The 23,361-nt window shown below is 37.4% G+C and overlaps 1 protein-coding gene across 2 annotated transcripts in view; it reads right to left on the bottom strand.

Moving 5' to 3' along the window:
- The window catches only part of UBQLN1 (ubiquilin 1), a 60,939-nt gene extending 39,190 nt beyond the window's left edge, over positions 1–21,749 (bottom strand). For both annotated transcript variants that reach the window (XM_074196646.1, XM_074196647.1), the window contains exon 1: positions 21,579–21,749. In XM_074196646.1, coding sequence (XP_074052747.1) covers positions 21,579–21,734 — 156 coding nt within the window. In that variant the 5' untranslated portion in view covers positions 21,735–21,749. The remainder of the gene's footprint in view (positions 1–21,578) is intronic.
- Positions 21,750–23,361: the final 1,612 nt, after the last annotated feature.

Raw genomic sequence — 23,361 nt, 5'->3', positions numbered from 1 at the left:
CAGCTCCATCAGAGTTGCACTCTCTCTACAGTAGAGTTTGAATGCTTGGCATTTCAGCTCGAGAAAGGACCTCAGTGTCTCTGTTATCTTATGCTGCCAGGGGATCCTCAGAATCTTCCTAAGACATTCAAATAGAATCAATTTAGTTTCCTGGCATGGCACTACTATACTGTCCAGGTTTCATAGGCATACAACAATGAGATCAGCACAAAGGTTCTGTAGCCCTTCAGTTTGGTAGTCAGTCTCTCCCAGTTTCCTTTGGAGTCTCCCAAACATTGAGTACTAGAGCTCTGGCAATATTGTGAGTCAATCTAATTATTAACATGTATCTCCCTGTAAAGTATACTGCCAAGGTAAATGAACTTATTTACAGTATTAACAACTTCTTCATTTGTTGTGAACAATGGTTCCATATATGGTGTGGTGCTGGTTGATGAAGTAACTGTGCTTTCTTGGTATTAATTGTTAGGTCAAAATTAGCAAAAGCAGCAGAGACTTACTTGATCCATACTTCGTTGCATTCTCAGCTTAAAGAGTTCACAATCATCTAGAAACAAAAAAATCATGCACCAATGCTCACTCTACTCTGGTCTTGGCTTACATTGTAGTCTTTGAGTTGAAAAACTGACCAACAGGGAGATGTAACTGACTTTGGTGCCACGTTTATCCTCACTGAAGTATTTGACAACATGGTTGAATCATGCTAAAAAAAAAGCATGAGAGCAAGCATAACCTTATTTCATTGCCTTGGTAATTGGGAAAATAGCAAGAGCACTGTCCATTATCCAGAAACTGGGGAAGGACTGTTGTGAAACTGTTTTAATACTGATGAACTTCTGGGGGCAACCAAATTTTAACTGGATTTTCTATAAGCTCTACCAACTAACAATATCAGAGTCCTTGGTCATATCTACAAGCATTGTATACAGACCTCTGTTTTGCCCCTGGCATTTCTCTTGAAGTAGTTCTGGCAGCAAACATCATATCACTCATTCCTCAGCACTTTCTGAAGCCACACTGACTCTCAGGTAGCTGACCAACCACCTTTCAGGTGAGGGATCAGTCTATTGAGGACGACTCTGGCAAGAATCTTGCAACAATGACCAAGAGAGACACTACCTTGTGATTCCTAGGACAATCTATTTTCTTTACCTTTATAGAGATAAACAATGGAGGTGTCCTTAAACTCCCAGGGGGATAATCTCTTCTTGCCATATAATATAAAAAATTTTAAGTCAGCTTTTTGTATGAGCAATGGACTTCCCACTTCCCTTTCCTTGTAAAATTCAGCTGGAATAGAATCAGCACCAGTGGTTTGGTCACATGAAAGGAGTCTAATGGCAATCAAAACTTCAATTGCAACTTCAACTAGGACCTCAAGTTAGGAGGGACATTTTAAGGAACATTATATTTGAATTAAATTTCAGGATATTTACTGAACCTCTCTGGATCCCAGTCTTCATATGTAAAAGAATCAGACAATGTATTTCATAGCACTAGAGGTTCAGTATTCCTTCTACTCCTTCTCCTTGGCATTCATTGGTCTTTTACCCATAACCTTTTTTAATAGAGGTTTTGATTCCTCTTGGTATCTTCAGACCCTTTTTATCCCTGTTTTTAGTTTAAAACATCTATTTTTCCAGGGAAAACTTCATTTTCCTTATTAAGCCAGAATAAAATGGAGCACTCCTCAAACCTTTCACCCTTCAAATAGGGAGGACCATAGATATATAATTTGTACAGTTACTACCTGTCCATTTCTCAAAGGAGCATAACCATAATGAATTAGGTTCAAGTCACAAAAGCATTCCTTTAACCAATCCACCTGGTTCCCTAGGTCTTCTCTAGGCAAATCTCCTGGCTATCAGTATAACAGCTAATAACTCCTTTTATTATGGTTTCAAAGCACAACAATATCTTTCAAGAGTTGGCAGACTACAACCTAAGAGCCAAATCCCACCACCACATCAACCTCAGTTAAGCATGGCTTTTATGTTTTTTTTTTAAATACAATAAAACTTATCTGAGAAACCAATTTTAAACTCAGACTTACAAAAAATAGTCTGCCAGTACCTGGCTGAGCTAAAGACCAGAGTCCAAGAACCAGAAGGCTTTCAACAAAAAGAATTCTTAACCTTTTCTGTCCTGAATTTCTCTGAGGGTCTTATCAAATCTATAGACCTCTTCTTAGAATGATGTTTTTAGGGGTGGCGAGGTGGCGCAGTGGATAGAAGCACCAGCTCTGAAGTCAGGAGTACCTGAGTTCAAATCCAACCTCAGACACTTAATAATTACCTAGCTGTGTGGCCTTGGGCAAGCCACTTAACTCCATTTGCCTTGCAAAAACCTTAAAAAAAAAGAATGTTTTTTAAATCAAAATTACAAAATTATAAAGGAAAGTAATTATACTGACATACAGGTATCAAAATATTTTAAAAACCAATTCAAAGGCCTTGGGTTCAAGAACCTCCCACAATAAACAAGCTTCCTTTATGAAGATTTCACTTTTACCTCCATCCCCAGGTAAACATTAACTGCCTTCAGTTTTTAAGAAATTAAATCCTAGACAATTCTTGAATCTCTAGTTCCACTCAATTTCTAATTGACTTTTCTATCTTTATTGCTTTATTCATCTAGCATTGTTATCATTTTGTCCATTTTTATTATCATTCAGTTTTTTCAATTATTTTAATATTTGTCTCAAAAAAAACCCCAAAACTTCCACAGTAATATTCAGAGTGACTACTTTCAAATCATGAACACGTAATTTCTCAATTCCAACAATTTCCTTCTCCACTCCATTACAGCTACACACCAGCTTTGGTAATCCCAGGGACACACTTTGAAAATCTTAAATACTGAAATTCTCTCTCCATCACAAATATCTACCATGTTTTTTCTTTCTTACTTTCATTGCCTAGGCTTTATCTTCTGGTTCTTTAGTCTTTCCTTATTCTCCCCATGCTATTTCCACAACCCAGATTAACACCAGATTTTTGCTACTTTAAACACTATCTACAAACCCATCAATCTTTTGACTTCACCCTAATTCTTCCACTTGCTAACCCTCAAACCTAGACTACTCCAATCTTCATTTCTCCACTCCAGCTCTACTAGATTGATAAATTAAATAGGAATAAAGTTATGAAAATCAAACTAATTTCACCCATCAATCTATGATGCATAAACTCACTTGATCTTTCACTGTTGCTTTGTAATCCCTTATATTCTTGAAAATTTCTCATTCCATTTACTGTTCTAAACTTTTTTTTCCATTCCTGAAGCTCCTAACTACATACCCAATAGTGCTCACACTTATATTAGATAATTGGAATACTCAATGCAATGATGAGGTGATTAAGGCTTAATGGCATGAATCCTTAACAACCATCCCTAAATTACTGAATATATATATGGTCACCACACTCATCTCCCCTCTACCAACTCACCCCTTAAGTATTTAGTATCTTTTAACCTTATTTTTCAGGAGCTAGGCTTCCCTTCCACTTCCTACCCATCTCTACATGCTCTTTTCCCAATTACCTTTCATGATGCTGTCTTCTATTAGAATGTATGGAGGGCAACATATAATAAGCATGTATCAAATACTTTATGTATCTATAACTCTGATCTCTTTTCTCCTCTATGAGGACATACTTTCAAATCACAGAGAATGAATGAAAATGCATCTATTAAGAATTAATTAGTTTCAAGGGTGGTATGTAGGCTGGGGGCCTCTTGGCCCCAGGGCTGCTGTGCCACTCAGCTCCCCTACAACACATTTTAGAAGAGGGACAGAGTGAAAGGAGAGAAAAACTATAACATGTGGTAGTGGGGAAGTAGGGATGGAGGGAATTACAATCAGCAACAGCAACAGTGGAAAAATATGGAAGTTAACTTTTGTGATGGACTTATCATAAAGAATATGATCCACTTGAGACAGAGCTGATTGTATCAGAACTGAAACATTTTTTTCTCTTTCTTTTACTTCTCATAAGAGTCTATATTTGAGTAAACATAACTCTTAAACAAGAATATTTTAGTAATGTATTAAAAAAAACACTTGTACAAAAATAAAAAATAAAAAACAAAGAATTAATTATATGGGGTTGCAAAAATAAGGAAGTGAGTCCTTCCCCTCACTGAGCATTCATTTGAAGGGAGAACAATCCATAATGGGAAGCTAGAATTGCAACTTCACCAAGCAGAGCCTTTATAAAGACTAATTTATCTGCAAGTGTTTTATCTCATGTTCAATTTAAGTGAATACACTCCCATCCTCTTACAAGAAGCTGCTCCAACAAAGTGTCCCTTCTCTATTTTCAAATGCCACACCCCGGCTCCATTTCACGTTTTAAAATCTTATGACTTGGGTGGCTAGGTGGCACAGTGGATAGAGCACAAGCCCTGAGTTCAAATCCAACCTATAATTAATAATTACCTAGTTGTATGGCTTTGGGAGAACCACTTGACCCCATTACCTTACAAAAAAAACCTAAAAAAAAAATCTTATGACTGACTTCTGTGTATCTATCATAACAGGAAAATGGCTCTCTCAGAAGATTTACTGATGACTTTCTTAATCAACAAATCCAGTGGTCTTTGGCACCTGAAAGGAAGCACCCCCTTTACAGAAACTCCTATTTTCAGGCATACCACCATTTTACAGGTGGCTCTCTCTCTCCCATGGTCCCTAACTACTCTCTCCTTATTCTCCTTCTGAGGTGTTTGCTTGATCTATTTTATTTTCTCTTTACTCTCCCCCCCCACCAGCATCCATAGTATATGAGGAGAAAAATGAAACGTACTCCTTTATTGTCCTGTTATGCTACACAGGATGCCATAGTGACTTGTCACTTGGGATTTGCAGAACTCTGCTCATTGGGAAAACTCAATAAATACCTGCTGACTGACAGAGGAGAAAGTGTGCACACTGTTAATTAACCTATTCCAGTTAAAAAGAACCATAGATTTTTAAAAGGAAGGTAGGTGTCTTGTATACAGATCATTTTTAAAAACCTACACATTTCCCTAAGAAAGATTTGTCAATTAATATGTCTGAATTACCTGCCTGGGATGTTTTTCTTTGAGTAGGATCTCACAAGTGAGCAAATGGACTAGATTAGACACTGGATTCCTCAGTGTGGCATAGAGGAAACAACAAAGAATCTGAAAATAGGGGACTTAAGTTTGAATGCCAGTTCTATAAAAGATTACCCAAGTTAACTAAAGTAAAAAATTTTCTCTCTAGGCTACAGTTTCTTCCATTTGTAAAATAAGGTCTTTTAATAGAGGATGACCTCTTTAGTCCTTTCCATCTCTAAGCTTTAGGGCAAATTTGCCCTTGCCTGGTAAAGAAATAATCAAGTAATATTATGGAAGTTACCAAGGCAATGTATAAACTACTCTTGACAAACTGCCATTTATAAAAAGCTATTTAAATATAAATGTATTTACCAATTATGATATTCCTATGTCAGGGTGCCCCCAGAAGATCACTATTTATAAACAAACACGTAGTTTGCTCAGCTTTAGGTAGTTTTGTTCCTGAAAGAACAAAAAAAAATTTTCTTTAAAATGTTTCTTTAAAAACATTCTCTAAGAACCAGGAAAATAATACATAGAACAACAGAAAATAGAAAGAACAAAAAAATACTAAAAACTGTATGCTACTATTATAATGACCTAGCTTAGCTCCGAAGATGAGAAAATACACTTTTTTCCCTCTCATTGGAAGGGGGAAGGATTCTGCACATGGAATACTACATATACTAGGTTAGTTATTTCTACTGAATTGCTATTTTTTTCTTTTGGTTTAAGATATAACTAGCTGGTTAGAAGAGTAAGAGAAATTCAAAAATGAATGACATAAAAATAAAAGAAAATAACAATCTTGCCCAAATCAGAATTTTCCCCTAAATTCAAGACATGTGGAAATCCTGGATTTGAATCCCTATTCTGTAACTTAACATTTATAAGACTTCAGATAAACCTTTCCCATCAAGTAATTCAAATTAGAGGCTAATTAGAGGCTTTATTTAAGTCTGTTTGTCTCTGTCTCTCTCTCTCTCTCTCTCTCTATATATATATATATATATATATACACACATATACATATATATACACACACAGATATACACAGATATACGAACTGTTTCTTTCTTGATTATTCACAGAAAATTTTAACCCCTATTTTCCCAATGCTATTATACATCTGGATTAAAATCTATTCAAACCAACATCAAGGTGTTTTCCAGTTTAAAAAACATGCAAAGATATGAACAGATTTAATGATCAAAATAATCCTTCAACAAATTGTTTATCTAAGATACATACTTAACAGGACCATGGAGAGTTTTCTAAAGCAGAATCCAAATAGGATTGGATCTCCTTATCAGAAGAGAAATTGTGAATACTCCCTGGTTATAGGAAACATTATGCTAATTTCTTTAAACTCTAGAATAGTGAAGGGATCATCTCAATGAAATCTAAAGACAGGCTAGAAATATAAAATAAGTAGGTTCTATTTATTTTACCCAGGTTATAACATAGAATTGAACTGGCTACTGAATTAGCCAGGAATATAATATTTGAAGGCAAAAACCTGGATTAAAATTCTGGATTGGTCTCATTTTGTGTGATCTTGAAAAAATTATTTACTTGTCCTGGGCCTCATTCCACTCACTGTAAAATGATGGAATTAGGATTAGCTGTAACCTTGAAGAGTTCTTTCCTGTTCTAAATCACAGTATCATACTGAGGTGCTTTTTTTCAGATGAACTGTCTAGCCCCAACTCCCCATCTTATACCTATGAAGTTGACTACCTAAATGTAAAACTCAAAATTCCCTATTAAATATTACTTTATTTTTTATTCAGAGTGTTTTGCTACCCTTCCCAGATGTTACCTATAAAGTTAGGAAGCATGCCATCTTTCTCCACAATACTGGTAGAAATGCTAATTGGAAAAAGCAAAGCATATATCCATGGAGTCCTCCTTCCAAAACACTATCACATCATTAATGACTGTTCCCTAGGTGTGGTCAACTATAGTACTTTCAATTATCCCAATTTGCTTATTATCATAGGAGACAATTTTTTAAACATTAAATTTCCTCTAGCAATTCCAATGTAGCTGTATATCCTAGAGCATTACAATTTCAATATACTTGCAGGCAACTCAAAAAACAATGGAAATACACTGGACCTAAGTAGGCTCAAGAGTATCACCAACAATGATCCAGGGGAGAAAAAATACCAATGATGTATATGACCAAATATAATAGCTGAATAATCTGAATGCCGCACTGTTGTCCAAATAACATTAAAGAACTCCTAAGAGGAGTTCTACCTACAACCTACCTCCTGACAATGTCAGAGTTATGATATAGAATTATTTTTTAAATGGCCAAAGAAGGAATGTTTTGCTGGGTTATGCATATCTGTTACAGGGGGTTTTCTTTGGCTGGTTTTTTTTTTCTCAAAGGGGAGAAGAGTTGGAAGGAGAAAAGAGATTTTTATTGTAAAAATAATAAGAGAGAGAAAAAGCCATTTTTAAAAACTATAAGATAAACAGGCAAATAAAAATTGTAATCTGAACAAATAGACAAGAGTTAACAGCATCAATGAGTGAGTCTATTACTATATTGTGTAGAACAAAAAAAGGTTAATACAAGATAAAATAGTTCATTTTTTTTTAGGTTTTTTCAAGGCAATGGGGTTAAGTGGCTTGCCCAAGGCCACACAGCTGGGTAATTATTAAGTGTCTGAGGCTGGATTTCAACTCAGGTACTCCTGACCCTGGGGCCAGTGCTCCATCCAATGCGCCACCTAGCCACCCCAAAATTGATCAATTTTTAATAAATTCTATTTTGTGCAAATTAAAGCTTCTCTGAGGTACCACCTCACACTTCTCAGACTGGCCAACATGACCAGAAAGGATAATGATCATTGTTGGAAGGGTTGTGGGAAATCTGGGGCATAGTTAACACTGTTGGTGGAGCTGCGAACTCATCCAACCTTTCTGGTGACAAATGGAACTATGCCCAAAGGGTAACAAAAAAGAGCATACCCTTTGACCTAGCAATACCACTACTGAGTCTGTACCCTGAAGAGATGATGAAAAAGGGTAAAAACATCACTTGTACAAAAATATTCATAGCAGCAGCCCTGTTTGTGGTGGAAATCAAGTAAATGTCCTTCAATTGGGGAATGGCTTAGCTAACTGTCGAATATTTATGTCATGGAATAACTATTGTTCTATTTGAAACCAGGAGGGACGGAATTCAGGGAAGCCTGGAGGGATCTGCATGAACTGAACAGAACCAGAAAAACACTATACACCCTAACAGCAACACTGAAGGACTCACTCATTCCATCAGTGCAACAATCGGGGACAATTTTGGGCTGTCTGCAATGGAGAGTGCCATCTGTATCCAGATAAGGAGCTGTGGAGTTTGAACAAAGTGCAAGGACTATTCCCTTTAATTTAGAAAAAAAACAGATATCTTATTGTCTGACCTTGTTACCTCTTAGACTTCTCTATAAGGATATGATTTCTCTCTTATCACACCCAATTTGGATCAAGGTACAACATGGAAACAAAGTAAAGACTTGACAGAGTTCTTTCCATGGGGGGCGGGGGAGCAAGATGGGGGGGGGATTCTAAAACTCAAATAATATCTTTAATAAAAATTAATTTTAAAAAACCAAGAAAAGTAGTTTGCATTCCAAAAAGGTTTTAAACCCTTAGTTCCATTTGAACCTAGCAATACCACTACTAGGTCTATACTACAAAGATCAAAGAAAGAGGGGAAAGGATCTAGATGTATAAAATTATAGGTGCTCTTTTTGTGATGTCAAAGAACTGAAAACCATCTATTGAGGAAGGGTTGAATAAATTATGTTATGTGGATATAATGATGTATTATTGTGCTTTAAGAAATGGAGAATAAGGAGGTGGCTAGGTGGTGTAGTGGATAAAGCACCAGCCTTGGAGTCAGGAGTACCTGGGTTCAAATCCAGTCTCAGACACTTAATAATTACCTAGCTGTGTGGCCTTGGGCAAGCCACTTAACCCCATTTGCCTTACAAAAAAAAAGAAAAAAGAAATGGAGAATAGTTATAAAAAATAAATGTTGAAACTATCTTTGCATGTAACTGGAAAAATAATTAAGGGGGGAGAAATGGAGGATGGTTTCACAGAAACCTGGAAAAAATTTTGCGAATTGATAAGTGAGTGGAATTAGGGAAGCCTGGAAGGATTTGCATGAACTGATGCTGAGTGAGATGAAGAGAACCAGAAGAACACTGAACACTCTAACAGTAACAGGGGTAATGATCAACCTTAATGGACTTGCTCATTCCATCAGTGCAACAATCAGGCACAACTTTGGGGTATCTGTGATGGAGAATACCATCTGTATCCAGAGAAAGAATTGTGGAGTTTGAATTAACTTTAATTTTTAAAAAAACTGTTATCTGATAAGTACGTGAAACCAGGAAAACAATTTATACAATAATAACATTATCAAGACCAACAACTTTGAAAAACTTAGAAATTCTGATCAACACAATGACTAAACAGAGATCCACAGGACTCATGAGAAAAAATGCTATCCACTACCTCCAGGTATAAATATGATACTCAATGCAAAACTGGGGTGGTTTTTGGCAGAAATTCTGAAATGGTTTGCCATTTCCTTCTCTAACTCATTTTCACATGAGAAAATTGGGGTTAACAGGGTTAAGTGATTTGCTAGTAAGTTATGTGCCTGAAACTAGATGTGAATACAGGAATGGATCCGATTCCACTCTAATCCTGACACTGTGCCACTTAGTTGCCCCTGAGTAAAATGTAGAGACTGAAAAGGCAGTAAGAGGGCAGGTGGTTAAAAAGTCTAAATATTCCCCAAAAAAAAGCTTTAATCTTTTAAAACCACTTCTAGCACAAATATTTCAATACAAGTTACTCTGAGAAAGAAAAAATAATTTTAAGAACTTGCAATGACAAGTATTTCCAAAGACATTCATTAAAAAGTTCTATATAGGGGCAACTAGGTGGCGCAGTGGATAGAGCATCCGCCCTGGAGTCAGGAGGACCCCAGTTGCAATGTGACCTCAGACACTTAATAATTGCCCAGCTGTGTGACCTTGGGCAAGTCACTTAACCCCATTGCCTTGCAAAACAAAAAACAAAAACAAAAGTTCTATATTACTTTTTCTAAATGGGTGCTCACACTTGGCACTCTTACTGTTATAGTTTTTGACTTGAAGACAAATCCAGAAAAAAGCATATAGATCAAGGTCAAGAACGCAAGAATCTAGAGCCATTTGTCACCCCATTTAGATTATATAGAGGCATATAACCTAAGTTAAGTGCTTTCTGTCATTTTAATAATGTATAGGTAAAGAAGTTTCATCTTAGTAAGATGAGGTAGAGAGGTGCCTTGTTTTGTTGAAATGTAGATGCTTTCTTAAGCAAATACCTCATCAGTTTCAAAGGTTCATTATTAGAGTTTGGTTCACTGATTTTTTAATCAATTTATCTTTTACATTTTTCTTCAATTCTTTCTCTGCTTATTCTTTCCCCCCAACCTAAAACATTAGTAAGGGTTCATCATCTTAAACAATAAATACCTTTGTAATCATTCTGTCCAATTCATTGGATGATAATGATCTGGCTCTGAATTCCTAGAGCCCCTGATACATATAATTTATTAACAATAAAAGTCCCTTACATTATTCTATGAAAACTTATTGAAAAAAGTCTGTAGAATTGCCACCTATACCTCTTTCACCACCCACTCCTTTTAAACTAAGGACACTACTAATTCCATTCCAACATTCCATTGAAGCTGTGTCCTGAGAGCCACCAAAATTTTTGTTGTTGGATCTGGTATCAAGAGGATCTGGATTAGGAATACTGGCATTATTACCTGTGTGATGTTGGAAAAGTTACAACTCTCTGGGTTTCAGACTCCTCACCAGTAAAATAAGGGGGGGGGGGTGGACTAGATATCCTTTGTGGTTCTAATTCTGTTATGATCCTTGGATGATCTCCCAGATTTCCATGACAGAAACTTGCTTCTATCATGATTCCTAAATCGCTATCTCTAGTTCATATTTCTCTCCCCACATTCCTATTCCTAAATGGTTTGATGCTTTTTTTCCCCCTTTCAGGGAACAGAAAGAGAAGTCTTTATTTCAGAACTTAGAAGAAAAACAGACAGACATGCTCTCTGAATATCTTCTGGGTAGGACAGGTATCCAAAACTGGGGTGAGACTATAACAAATCTTGTTCTCCACACACCTTCAAAATTACTGAAAATGTTACACCACTAACCCATTACTTAGTGCTGTTCTCATATTTTAAAATACATCAAAAGACTTAGTCTTTAAAAAGCTAACCATAAAAATAAGACAAAAATATTTTCAAGTAACAGAAATGTTTGCTACCTTAAACAATGTAGCAGGACACACAATCAATCAACAAACACTAAGCACCTACTATGTCCTGAACTGTGACAGACGTAGGAGATACAGATACAAAAGGTGAAACAATCCCTACCACCAAGGAGCTTACATTATAGCAACATAATCATGTACATATATAAATATATACAAAATAATACTGAGAGAATATTTGTTAGAGTACAAGATAACTCAGACAAGGCTTCATTGTAGAAAGGTGAGATGTAAGCTGTGTCCTGAAGGAAGAAAAGAAGTTTTAAGAAGCAGAGATGAGAAGAAAATACATACAAAAAGAACAAAGGAGTGCCAAGTGTGAGCAGCAGAGGGAAGGGACACTCTAGCTAGATTATAGTATAGGACAAGAGAAGTAAAACAGAAGCTTTATTTTATCCTAAAGGCAGTTTGAAAAAGTCACTAAACTTTACTGATTAGGGAATGAACTGGTGAGATACATATGCTTAAGAAATAAACATTTTAGCAACAGTGTGAATGAATGGTCTAGGATGAGAACAACTTGGAGAGAAGCAAACTAATTAGAAAATGAATGCAGTTATTAGTCTCTGGATAAGAGAGAGAGAGATGAGGATGTGAGGTCTGAACTCAAGTAGCAGATGTATGAGAAGGGAAGGAGGCCAGATGGGATAAATGTTCTGGAAGTAGAAAAAGTGAGATGTGGCAGAGGGCTAAATCTCTGAGGTAAGAAAATGTAAAGATTTGTTAAGGATAAAATAACATTGAGGTTTAGAACCCAGAAGACTAGTGCTATCTCAGGCAAATACAGAAGTTAGGAAGGAAAGACACTAAATTCTGTTTAGAACATGTTAAGTTTGAGATGCTTTTGAAACATGTTTTAAAATACCTAATAGGCAGGATTGAAGCTCAGGGGAGAAAATGGACTGAAAATGAGGTGGAGTCATCTATAAGATGATATAGTTAACTGAGAGATCCATACCAAGACTAATGTGGAGAAGGAAAGTGAGAGCCCAGGACAATGAATCAGAGAACCCTTAAAGCAGCAAAGGATACTAAGGAATGGTCAAGCAGATAAGAGATAATAACCCAGGAGAGATTAGAGCCACAAAACCCCGAAAAGTTCAGAGTATCCAGTAGGTGAGGGTGGTCAACAATGCTAAATACAGCAGAGAGGTCAAGGAAGATATAAACTTAAACCTATATAGTAAATGGAACTATACCTGTTTATTATTAGAAGAGGAAACTCCCAGATTTCTCACTAAGACAAATGTCAGAAACTTTGATCAAAATAATGGTCAGATCTGAAGAGAGTAAATATTAAGTTAGAGAATATATCACTATGAAAGATGAAATTCCCTTGAAGAGATCTGAGGAATTGACAAGACATTTAAATTACCTAGAAGTAAGAACAAATGTAGGAAGAAAAGTAGACAGTGAGGTGCTGTGTCCTAAGTATTTATTATACAAGAAATTCAACAACATGGGGTGGCTAGGTGGCGCAGTGGGTAGAGCGCTGGCCCTGCAGTCAGGAGTACCTGAGTTCAAATCCAGCCTCAGACACTTAATAATTACCTAGCTGTGTGGCCTTGGACAAGTCATTTAACCCCATTTGCCTTGCAAAAACCTTAAAAAAAAAAAAAGAAATTCAACAACAAAAAAAATTTCAACAAAATCATAAGGATTTCTATAAAGTACTAACAAAATTCAGGAATAAACGAAAGAAATACCACTAAAATAACTACAATATCTAAGAGTTAACTTACCAAGCTATATGTAGGTGTCTAGATTTTTAAATTACAGAATATTCTTCATAAAAATAAAGAATGTTCATTGTTTAAGGCTGTGCCATGGCAATAAAAAAAATGACACTATATCAAACCACAAATTTAACACTACCTAATTTTATTCTATATATCTGGATGAATAATTAGGAAAAGTCAAGCATTTCAAAGGAAATAACTAATAAGAAAGAAGGAATCATAAATAATCTCATGTCCAGATCTCCAACTTTTACTATAAATGTTGGAAACCGCTAAAAGAGAATTAAGGAAATGGGAGATTATGGAATAACAATGAATACTTAAGATCACTTAAAGAAAAGGCAGGGAGAAGAAAGTGAATTGGGACTGATGGGGGGGGAGTACTTGATACTAACTAAAAAACAGGGAAAAGCAAACTCAGTAAACATGACTCATTGGCAAGTAAACAGTACTCCAATTTGATAAAATCCTAGTACACAAACTACTAGGAAAAAAACTACTGAGAAAAGTAGAAAGAAATTCAAAGGCGACATACTTAGACAATCCTTATATAATTATCACATACAATAAACTCCAAAAGCATAAGTAATCTAAATAAAATGAACCATAAAAAGACAAACTAAACCACATGAAAAAGACTTTCAAATGATTGTGAGATTTTTATCTCAAATCTAGCACTCTGATAAAGACAATAAAAGGTACAATGATGGAGATGCATTAAGACTGTTTTGGTTTTTCAGATTTTTTTTTTTTGGCAAGGCAATGGGGTTAAGTGACCTGCACTCCTGACTCCAGGGCCGGTGCTCAAAGGACTTGGTATTTTAACATTAATTGTAGTTGGGGTGGCTAGGTGGCACAATGGATAAAGCACCAGGCCCTGGAGTCAGGAGTACCTGGGTTCAAATCCATATCAGACACTTAAATTACCTAGCTGTGTGGCCTTGGGCAAGCCACTTAACCCCATTTGCCTTGCAAAAAAAACCCCATTAATTGTTGGACCCTACTTTGATCATTACATTTAATCTCACTTCTGCTTTCATTTTTTTTTATTGTAGTACTTGTAAATGTTTTCCATAGTTCATATGAGGGCTCTCTTGTTTCTGAGTTCTTTATATGCAACATTCCTATTATGCAGCAACATTACATTTATATATGGGAATTTATTCAGCCATTCTTTGGTCCCACTGTATTCATTTCTAGTTTGTACTATAACCAAGTGTTCCTTTCTGAATATCTTATACATGGAACTTTCTATCTGACCTTGAAATATGATCATTAAACACAAAGGATGAACTAACGTTTAATAACTTCTTATACAATTTCAATTTTTTCCCCCTAGAGTGATTGAACCTATTTATAGATTACTAACAATATATTATGGGCAGCTAGGTGGCACAGTGGATAGAACACTGACCCTAGAGTCAGGAAGACCTGAGTTCAAATTCAGCCTCAGACAGTTAATAATTACCTAGCTGTGTGTCCTTGGGCAAGCCACTTAACACCATTGCCTTGCAAAAACTAACACCACCAAGTCCTTTCAACTCAGAGTTTTGCACACAATCTGTTACATATTCTGTTAGCGAAGACTGTTGCTTTAAACTGCTTTACTTCCTTTTTTTTAAAACTAAAATGGAATCTATTAGACTGGGAGGTATAAAAAATAAAACATTTCAGTAAAATGGTAAAAAGCAAAATAAAATATACCTATGTCCCATTTAATTCTCAGTGTACCCTGAAATGGAAGATTATTACTTATGATGTGGTCAAATTTATCTTTGTCCCTCAAAAAGAATTTTGTCTATGCTTCTCTCAATTCTTTGCTAACAAAAATCACAAAGTGCCAGAAAATGTAAATCCAACCACCAAGTACAAGGAAAGCTGAGGGCCAAAATAATACTAGCATCTAGGGGGATAAGAAAAATTTCCAGAAAAGGGTACCAGAGTAGAACCTTAGAGGTAACAAAGGATTCAGAATGATTGAGGTGAGAAAGTTGGCATGATGAAAGCAAAAAGCAAGAGAATGGAATGATCTAAGTTTCAGTTCCCTCATGTGGAAAATGGGGATATTACCCCTAGAATTTACCTCACAATTTTTCTGTATGGATCAAATGAGAAAATGCTTATAAGAGTCTTTGTAAAACTTAAAGCACTATATAAATGGCAATTATTTTAATTGTTCTCATTTTGTAATATCACCCATGGTGTTTTTTCCATTTTTGCCGAATAGTTTGGCACATAGCAAACAATATTTATTGACTGATATGGTATTTTCTTCTGAGTTATCTTAAAAGTTTCTTGAATGTCTGAACTCTTTTTTTTTAATCTTGCTAATAATTGCCACTTCCACCTTAAATACTTCTTTCTAATATGAATGCCTCCTTCTCTCTTCTGACAGTAATCACCCATATTTAATAAATTCCCATATTTCCTTATTGCCTCCTCAATTCAGTAACTGACCTCCAGGAAATTCCATGAACAAGACACTCATCATCTTCTGACTCCAGGTTCACTATATGTCTCTGTCTTCCTGTATGTCCATCATGTGCTGTTGTCCTGGGGTTGGTATACTACATTTGTATTTGAGCCTCCTAAAGGCAGGTCTTTTGCCTCTTTCTGTACCACCTCCATGCTAATGTATAAACAAAGTCCTAAATAAATGCTTATATCAGATGCTGAAAGTTCAAATTTAATATTCACACTTATCAATGCTTTCAATAATACTATAGAAATATTGGTAAACCAATTTGTTTGTTCTGATAACTGCTCTTGGGATGATCTGGTTTAGGTCTCTCTCAAAAAAGGTTTTGCAGTCCCATCACAGCTTTTCTTTGCTTTAGTGAAGCAAAAAAATGTTCATAACCTTTTACTATTAGCTTGGCTCTCCACTTGTAGGTAATAGGGTCAAATAAAAGTTTTTAAAATATTTGCCACTTTAAGCTATAGTAGTCTGTTATTTAGTTAAAAACTATGTTCCTGGCTCAAAAAAAAAAATCTTTTTTTCTTCTAAAATAATATTCACAAGGCAGCTAGGTGGCGTAATGGATAAGGCACCAGCCCTGGAGTCAGGAGTACCTGGGTTCAAATCTGGTCTCAGACACTTAAAATTACCTAGCTGTGGGGCCTTGGGCAAGTCACTTAACCCCGTTTGCCTTGCAAAAAAAAACCCTAAAAAAAACAATAATGATCACTACATTATAAACAATCCATTTGTACAAGATATTATTACCACCCCACTCCCAGTTAAGAGCAGTATATAAGTTCTCTCAAATACCTGAAATTTCCAACAAGCTTAAATTTTAAGTGCTCCAAATGTATCAGGCACTGTGTTAGATAGAATACCTAGATACCTTACAAGTAATGATGATGGGGAGGTTGTTTGAATTTGGTGAGACCTCACTAGAGGTCTCACCACTTGAGCTGAACTTTAAAAGGAAGCTAGGGAACTCTAAGAGGTGATGATGCTGAGGCTGAGTATTCTAACCAGAGAGGACAGTCTAAGCAAAAACAAGGAGTAAGGGAGATAATTTTGTGTACAGGTAACAGCAAATAGGTCAGTTCAACCAGAACACAGAAATATGGGGGGGGGGGGGGGGGAGAATGTGTATTACAGTCTGGTATGATACCTTATCACCAAGAAATCTCTAATTTTATCAAAGAGTAAGGATTTTTAAACGGGCTATTGAACTTTTAAAAATATTTTGATAAATACATTTCAATGTAATTGGTCTCCTTTGTGATCCTACATATTTTATTTTAGGCATTTAAAAACATCCTAACTACATAAACTTCACCAGACTGTCAAAGGGGCTAAGGAAAATGAGTTCTTCTCCTTAGGGATATGTTGAGTTTTGAGATGCCTATGACACATCAAGGTAAAAATGGTCAGAAGGCAGCTGGTGAAGAAAACATTCAAAAGTAGCGGCTCATCTTTACAAAGTACAATTTACCTATACCAAGTATAAAAAAAAAGTTATCCTAAGAAACAGAAAATTCATTTTGTATTTTTCTTTTAAACCTGACTTCTCAACTATTATACCACAATGTATTTGCATACTAAGAAAGAAGTAAAAGTGCTCAAGTATTTCTGATTACAAGGATTTTCAATAATTTATATAGTGCTTATAAAGCACTTTTCACCACTCATCTACAATACTCTTGCCTTTGTACTGGAATTGAAAAATGATTCAAACAAAGCCACATTTCAATATACTTGAATTTCTAACCAAAATGCCAAAACATTTTTCCTCACAAAATATTCTAGAAGATACAGATATGCAGAATGCCATAAACATCTATAAAATGTAGTTTAAATTACATCATTTTAATCAAACCATAGAAATTCTATAACTCATTTGTTTACTTTTTTAATCTGGATTTGTCATTTCATGCATTGTGGCAAATTCCTAGTATAAAAACTATTTAATAATATAGAGCAGCAATTCACTTATAATTTTCAGTAGGAAAGAGTTCCTAGGCTAGAGAAATTTAAATGACCTGCCCAGGGTCTTTTCAAGACCAGTCAGACTATCTACTATTCCAGGCTGATTTTCTGATATCCCAAATATCAGTGCAAAACAATCTTTATTATTTTAGACTCTAAATACTTCAAAATCAAAATAAAACCATAAATACTAAGTAATTTACATCTAAATTCACTTGATAAAGTAACAGAGGGGTTTTAAACCTAAGGTTTTTTTGCAAAGGTTGGAAACCATGAACATCTAAACAAAAGTAATCTCACTTTGGCAACTATGAATACTTCCCAACTAAGAAATAAAGCTTTTATTCATCATTATAATGACTGATTTATTACAAGTTTTTGCAAAATGTCCACTTATTTAAAATAGTTCATTCTAAAGGATTAGTTTTTCATTGAAAGCTGCTAGCTTTGAAAAAAACTGAAATATTGACATGAATCTTCAGTTAATGGTGAAATACTCCCAAACACATATAAAAAATGTATTTTCCAATATTTAAAAAAATAAACCTTAGTGGAATTTGAAATTAGGCATTTCAAAGATGCTTTATTAACTCAATTCTAAACTAATTACAAAGTCCTCTAAAAAAGAACGCTTTAAAATTTAAGGCAGGGGTTTAAATTCTAGGTCATAAAGTCCTGATAATTTTTTTTCAGCACTCCAATTTCTAGTCAAAGGCAAATGAAAAGAAAAGATGACTTTCAGGTTCAAATCAAATTAATGGATAAACCCCTAGGGCTGAAAGGGATTCAACCTAAACTTTTTATCACAAGCACAAAGCAGAGTAATATAGAGGGCACAGGAAAGAAACAGATAAACTGAATTCCAGGTCCCAGGTAGCATTTGGTCTTTTACTAGTAATTTAATGACAGTCTGCCACTTAGCTTTTCAGGGCTTCAGATGTCTCATTTGCAAAATTCAGAAAACATTTGCTCCCCAAAATCTCAGTGGGTAGTTGTGAATCAAGTACTATACAAACTGCATTATGTCAACCATTATTATAAACAGCTGTAAAGAGTATTAGTTTTAGTGTCAAAGGACAAGTTGAATGAACCCAACTAGTAAACATTATCTGTAAGACTTCAGGGAAGTCACTTAACCTCCTAAGGTCTTTTTCCTCACTTGTAAAATCACAAAATAATGGTCTTTTAAGTCCCTTCCAGCTCTAGATATGAGTTATGAATTAAAAGTATATTATCTATTTTTACCAAAGCAAGAAAATTTATAACATTTTTGCAAAATATTTTCTATAACAAATATTTATCAAACACCTATCAAATGCAATGCACTGGTGCTAGGTACTAGAATGAAAGATTTTTTTGGAAACCATTTTATCTCCCAAAGTCATACTCAAAAATAGACTGCAATTTGTGGTAGTCAAAGCCCCTTAAAGTTTGTCAAATTTAAAATTTAACAACTGTGCACTGAGAATTGACATTCAAAAAACTATCCATTTTGGATTCTGCAAGATTCAGTGAAAACTATACTTGCTTCTCTTTTTTTTAGTGCAAATTAACACCCACCTCAATAATGCACACAACAGTAAATGCCATCATCAAAATAGCAGCAATTAAAGTCAGTATTCTATCCACAGAAAGCATCATATAGAAAATTAAAGTTTCTTCCCTTTGCTTTTAAATAAAGGTAAAGGGGTAGGCATCTACATGACACTATTTTATAAATACAAAATAAAGAGTATTATGTAGAACCATTGATGTCTAGCAATTTTTAAGTTTTATATAATCTTATTTACTTATTAACATGTGAAAGCTTTACAACTTACAAGTCCCTTCTCTGATCTTTTTTCCCACGCCAAGACAAGAAATTTTTGAGGTAAAAATTGAGATACAGGAGACAATACCCTTTATTTTATCATACCTAACCTAGAAACTTTATTGTCTCTTTCACTTCTTGGATCTGTACATTGCACTTCTTTGTTCCTCTCCCATGAACATATCACATGATAATCTGCAATAGTTATTTGTGTCCCTGTCTTAACCTTTTCTACTAGATGTAAGCTCCTTGAAAGAAAGACAAGTATCTTGTCTTTGAATCCCCAGCTGCCTTGTATATTGTAGGTGATTAATAAATATTTGCTGAATTGCAATAAGCCTAACTTCTTTCTTAAAAATCTCATTTTTTTGATTGTCTCCCTAATGTCAAAAACAAAAACAAAAACAAAAAAGACAAAAACCTGTGGCAAGTAGCCATTTCCACTTTGGTGCAATTTTTATCCTAAAGGTTCCAGGTATGTCAAACAATGTTTTTCATAATATTTTACTGCAGTAATTAAACTAATGATGGCTATGTACAGAAAAGAAGCATTCCAAGTGAACATGCATATTTTTAGGACTGATTGAGGAATGGATTTCAAATCTGGTACTCCTTAAACTACACTACAACACTATACTGCCTCCTAGAGTGCAATTGAAAAAAAAAAAAAAAAAGAGGTAGATTTGTTTTTAACAACCAGAAGATATATTTCTTTAATAATTAAATGTAAAAGCTCCAAGATTAACAAATATTTTATTTCAAGATGTTAAAAGAGAACACTTACTTCTAATGAATAGCTGCAAATTTTACTCTTATGTACTTTACCAAAAAATTATCCTATTCTACAATTTCATCCAGTTTTATTGAACAGGTACATTATAAGTACATTGACTTTGTAGAGCAGTTTCACCTTTGAAAGAATTCTACTGTCTGTAAAACTCTTTAAGTCTTAAAGGGAATGTTATTTGTAGTCTTGACAACTATCAAAGATCAGTGAATTTTCATATAAGCTAACACTGCTTTTTTTACACAAAAAAAAGGTTCACAGATTTTAAAGTTTTAGTTTCAAGTATGCCCTTACACTGAAAATAGGAGTCTCAAAGACTCAATGTCAAAAATGGACTAAAATGGAGTTTCCAGCTTATTATAATTTTAAGTGTAAAATTATGCTGTAGTTAAAAAGAATAACCTGCAGTAAAGTGCTTAAAGGAATTACCAAACTTAGTCCAGAGTACTGCAAAGAAAATCCTGGAGACTGAAAACAGTAATTTGAATATTCAATAGGTGGCACACAGCACTTAAGTAGATATGGATTTCATCTCTCCAGGGTAAAGAACACCTTGGGGAAATGTAAATCCATACCTCACAAATATCCAGCTAGGGTTCCCTAAAACTTTTGGGAGCAAGCAGTCAACTAATTTCTTTCTTCAGTCAGTGAATGAATGGTCTCTAAGTTCTTTGGAGCTATATATATATGTATATATATATATATATATATAAATTAAAGTTAAGGTTTGTTTTGGGGGTTTTTTTAGTTTTATTCAAAAGTAATCTGGAACTAAATGGGTGAAACCTAAACAACTTAGCATCTAGATAAAACAGAAATCAGATAAAAAATTCCTTATCCAATTCTATTCGGGATGAATTCATACCTCCAAATACTACCTAATAAAAAACGGGTTCATCTCTCAGATCGCTATCTAGGCTCAAAGAAATGTTTTTAAAAAGCAACACCGCGGTGAACGGAAATTATTCGCCTTTCTCTAAGAGGCCGGCGGCGGTATTTACTCCTCAAATGTGGCCGGGTGCAATTTCTACGTCATCCCACGAAAGATGTGGAGGAGTGGAGCGATTCCAGCACTCGCAAGGCAAAGCGGCACACGTGCTCCCCCCGGCTGCCCGGGCCCCGCGGGCTCGGGACTCGGCCCTAACAATGAAACTTTTCGGCGCGGCGGCCCGGGGCCCGCGGGGAGCCCGGCGCCAGTCCGGCCGCTTCCTTTGTGCGGCGGGGGCGCGGGGGCGCGGGGGCGCGGGGCCCCGAAGGGCCCGCGGCGGATGGAGGCCGCCCCGCCACGTCCGCCCGTGCGGGAGGCGGAGGTCACGGCCCGGGCAGGGGCCTCACCTGCTGGACGGAGCTGGTCTCGGGCACCGCGAACTCCTCCTTCTCCTTCGGGGTTTTCACAGTGACTTTGATGATCTTGGGGTCGCCGGCGGGGGCGGCGGCGCCGTCGGCCGCGGGGCTGCCCGAGGGGCCGCTGCTCTCGCCGCTCTCGGCCATGGCGGCGGCGCTGACTCAGGCGAGGCGCGAGGCCTCGCTGCGGCGGCGGCGGCGGCGGCTCCGGGCCTGGGCGAGGGTGGGGGAGGGGAGGGAGGGCGACCAAGGGGGGAGCGGCAGAAGCCCCCCCCGCGGCTGAGGCGCTGTCGGGGGCGCAGCCGGCCCGGGCCTCGGCGCTGCTGCTGCCGCCGCCGCTCGGCGCTCCGACCCGCTCGCACACTCACTCGCTGCGCGACACCCGCCGCCGTCGCCGCTTCCTCATCCCCCGCCCCCTCCCTCCCTCCTCTCCCCCCTCCCCTCGGCCCTCAGCGGCGCCGCGCGAGGTCTGCCGGGAAACGAAGTCGCCGAGTCACCGTGGGCCGTCAGGGACCCTTCGCCCCCGCGCCCCGCACGGGCCGATGGCCGCGCGGACCCCCGCCCCGGCGCAGCGGGGCCCTTCCCCGAGCGCGGCCTGACAGCTGGGGATCGTTTTGCGCGGGCCCGAGGGCTGGTTTTCTTCGCGTGGGCAATCGCACAAAAATGACCCTGCCAGCCGCCGTAGCGTCGCGCGCCGATGACGTCACGGGGCCGGGGAAGTTGCTAGAAAGGGAACTGGTCCGGGCGGCGGAGCGGGCGAGCCTGCGCCTGCGCCTGCGCCGGTCTTCTCCCAGCTGTCTTCCTCCCCCGGTGCCCGCGGATGCCCGCGCTTTACGCCTCTCCCCCGCCCACAGGATGCCCGTCCCCGCCCGGTTTATTTTTACAATAGAAGAAGAGAAGCGCGTTCCTGGCCGCTTGCGGCGTCCTAAGGGGGCCGCGCGGCGAGGGTGAGGGGCGCCGTGAAGGCCTGCGCCCCGACCTTACGCAACCGGCCCACGGAGAAGACTCCTTATCCTCCCACCCTGGTTGGTCAAGCCGATCAGGCCACGCGTGTGTTGAAAGAGCGGCCGCCGCTCGCCCCCGCCGCGGATTTGTTGTCGCCGCTTCCACCGCTCATCCCTGTCTCTAAGACTGACCGAGCCAACAGCTCGGGCTCCCCGGGGGGACCGGAGTGACCTGGCTTTGTCCACGCCCTTGGATCAGCTGCTGTTTTCTTGGCCTGGTTCTGAAGCAACAAAGTTGCGGCTGCATCTTTCTTGGCAAATTAAAGGATGCATATTAAAAATAGATGAGTAAATTTCTGAGATTTTCATTTTCTTCTGGTACTTTTAACAGCTTGACAAAAAAAAAGTTTTCTTGCAAACCAGAGACAACCAATTCTAAGAAAAAAAGTTTATTTAATCCAAGCATTCTCCATACATCTCACCTTTCCATTCCCGCTTTAAAAAAAAAAAAATAACAGCGTTATTTTGCTTTGCCAAAGCAATGCTGCCAGAGCAACTCGGGTGAAAAATGCTGCAGAGCTTCAGAGGTTAACCAAAAGGAAAGTGAGAAAATGATAGCGATGTGTTTCAAAGACATGAATTGCAATTTGGTCTTACTGATTTCACCTAAATTTCTGCCTTCTAGTATGTCAACTGATCAATAATGTATCTTCTTGCAAAGCATTGAATCATTTCTTATTCATCTTTATATCAGTTCTATTCAACTGAACAGTGTTTAATAAACATTGAACTCTATAATGTGCATGATACTATGCCAAAAAGACAAAATT

The sequence above is a fragment of the Macrotis lagotis genome, chromosome 8 (assembly GCF_037893015.1).
Source record: "Macrotis lagotis isolate mMagLag1 chromosome 8, bilby.v1.9.chrom.fasta, whole genome shotgun sequence".
Lineage (NCBI taxonomy): Eukaryota > Metazoa > Chordata > Mammalia > Peramelemorphia > Peramelidae > Macrotis > Macrotis lagotis.
This window is presented reverse-complemented; position numbering and strand designations above follow the sequence as displayed.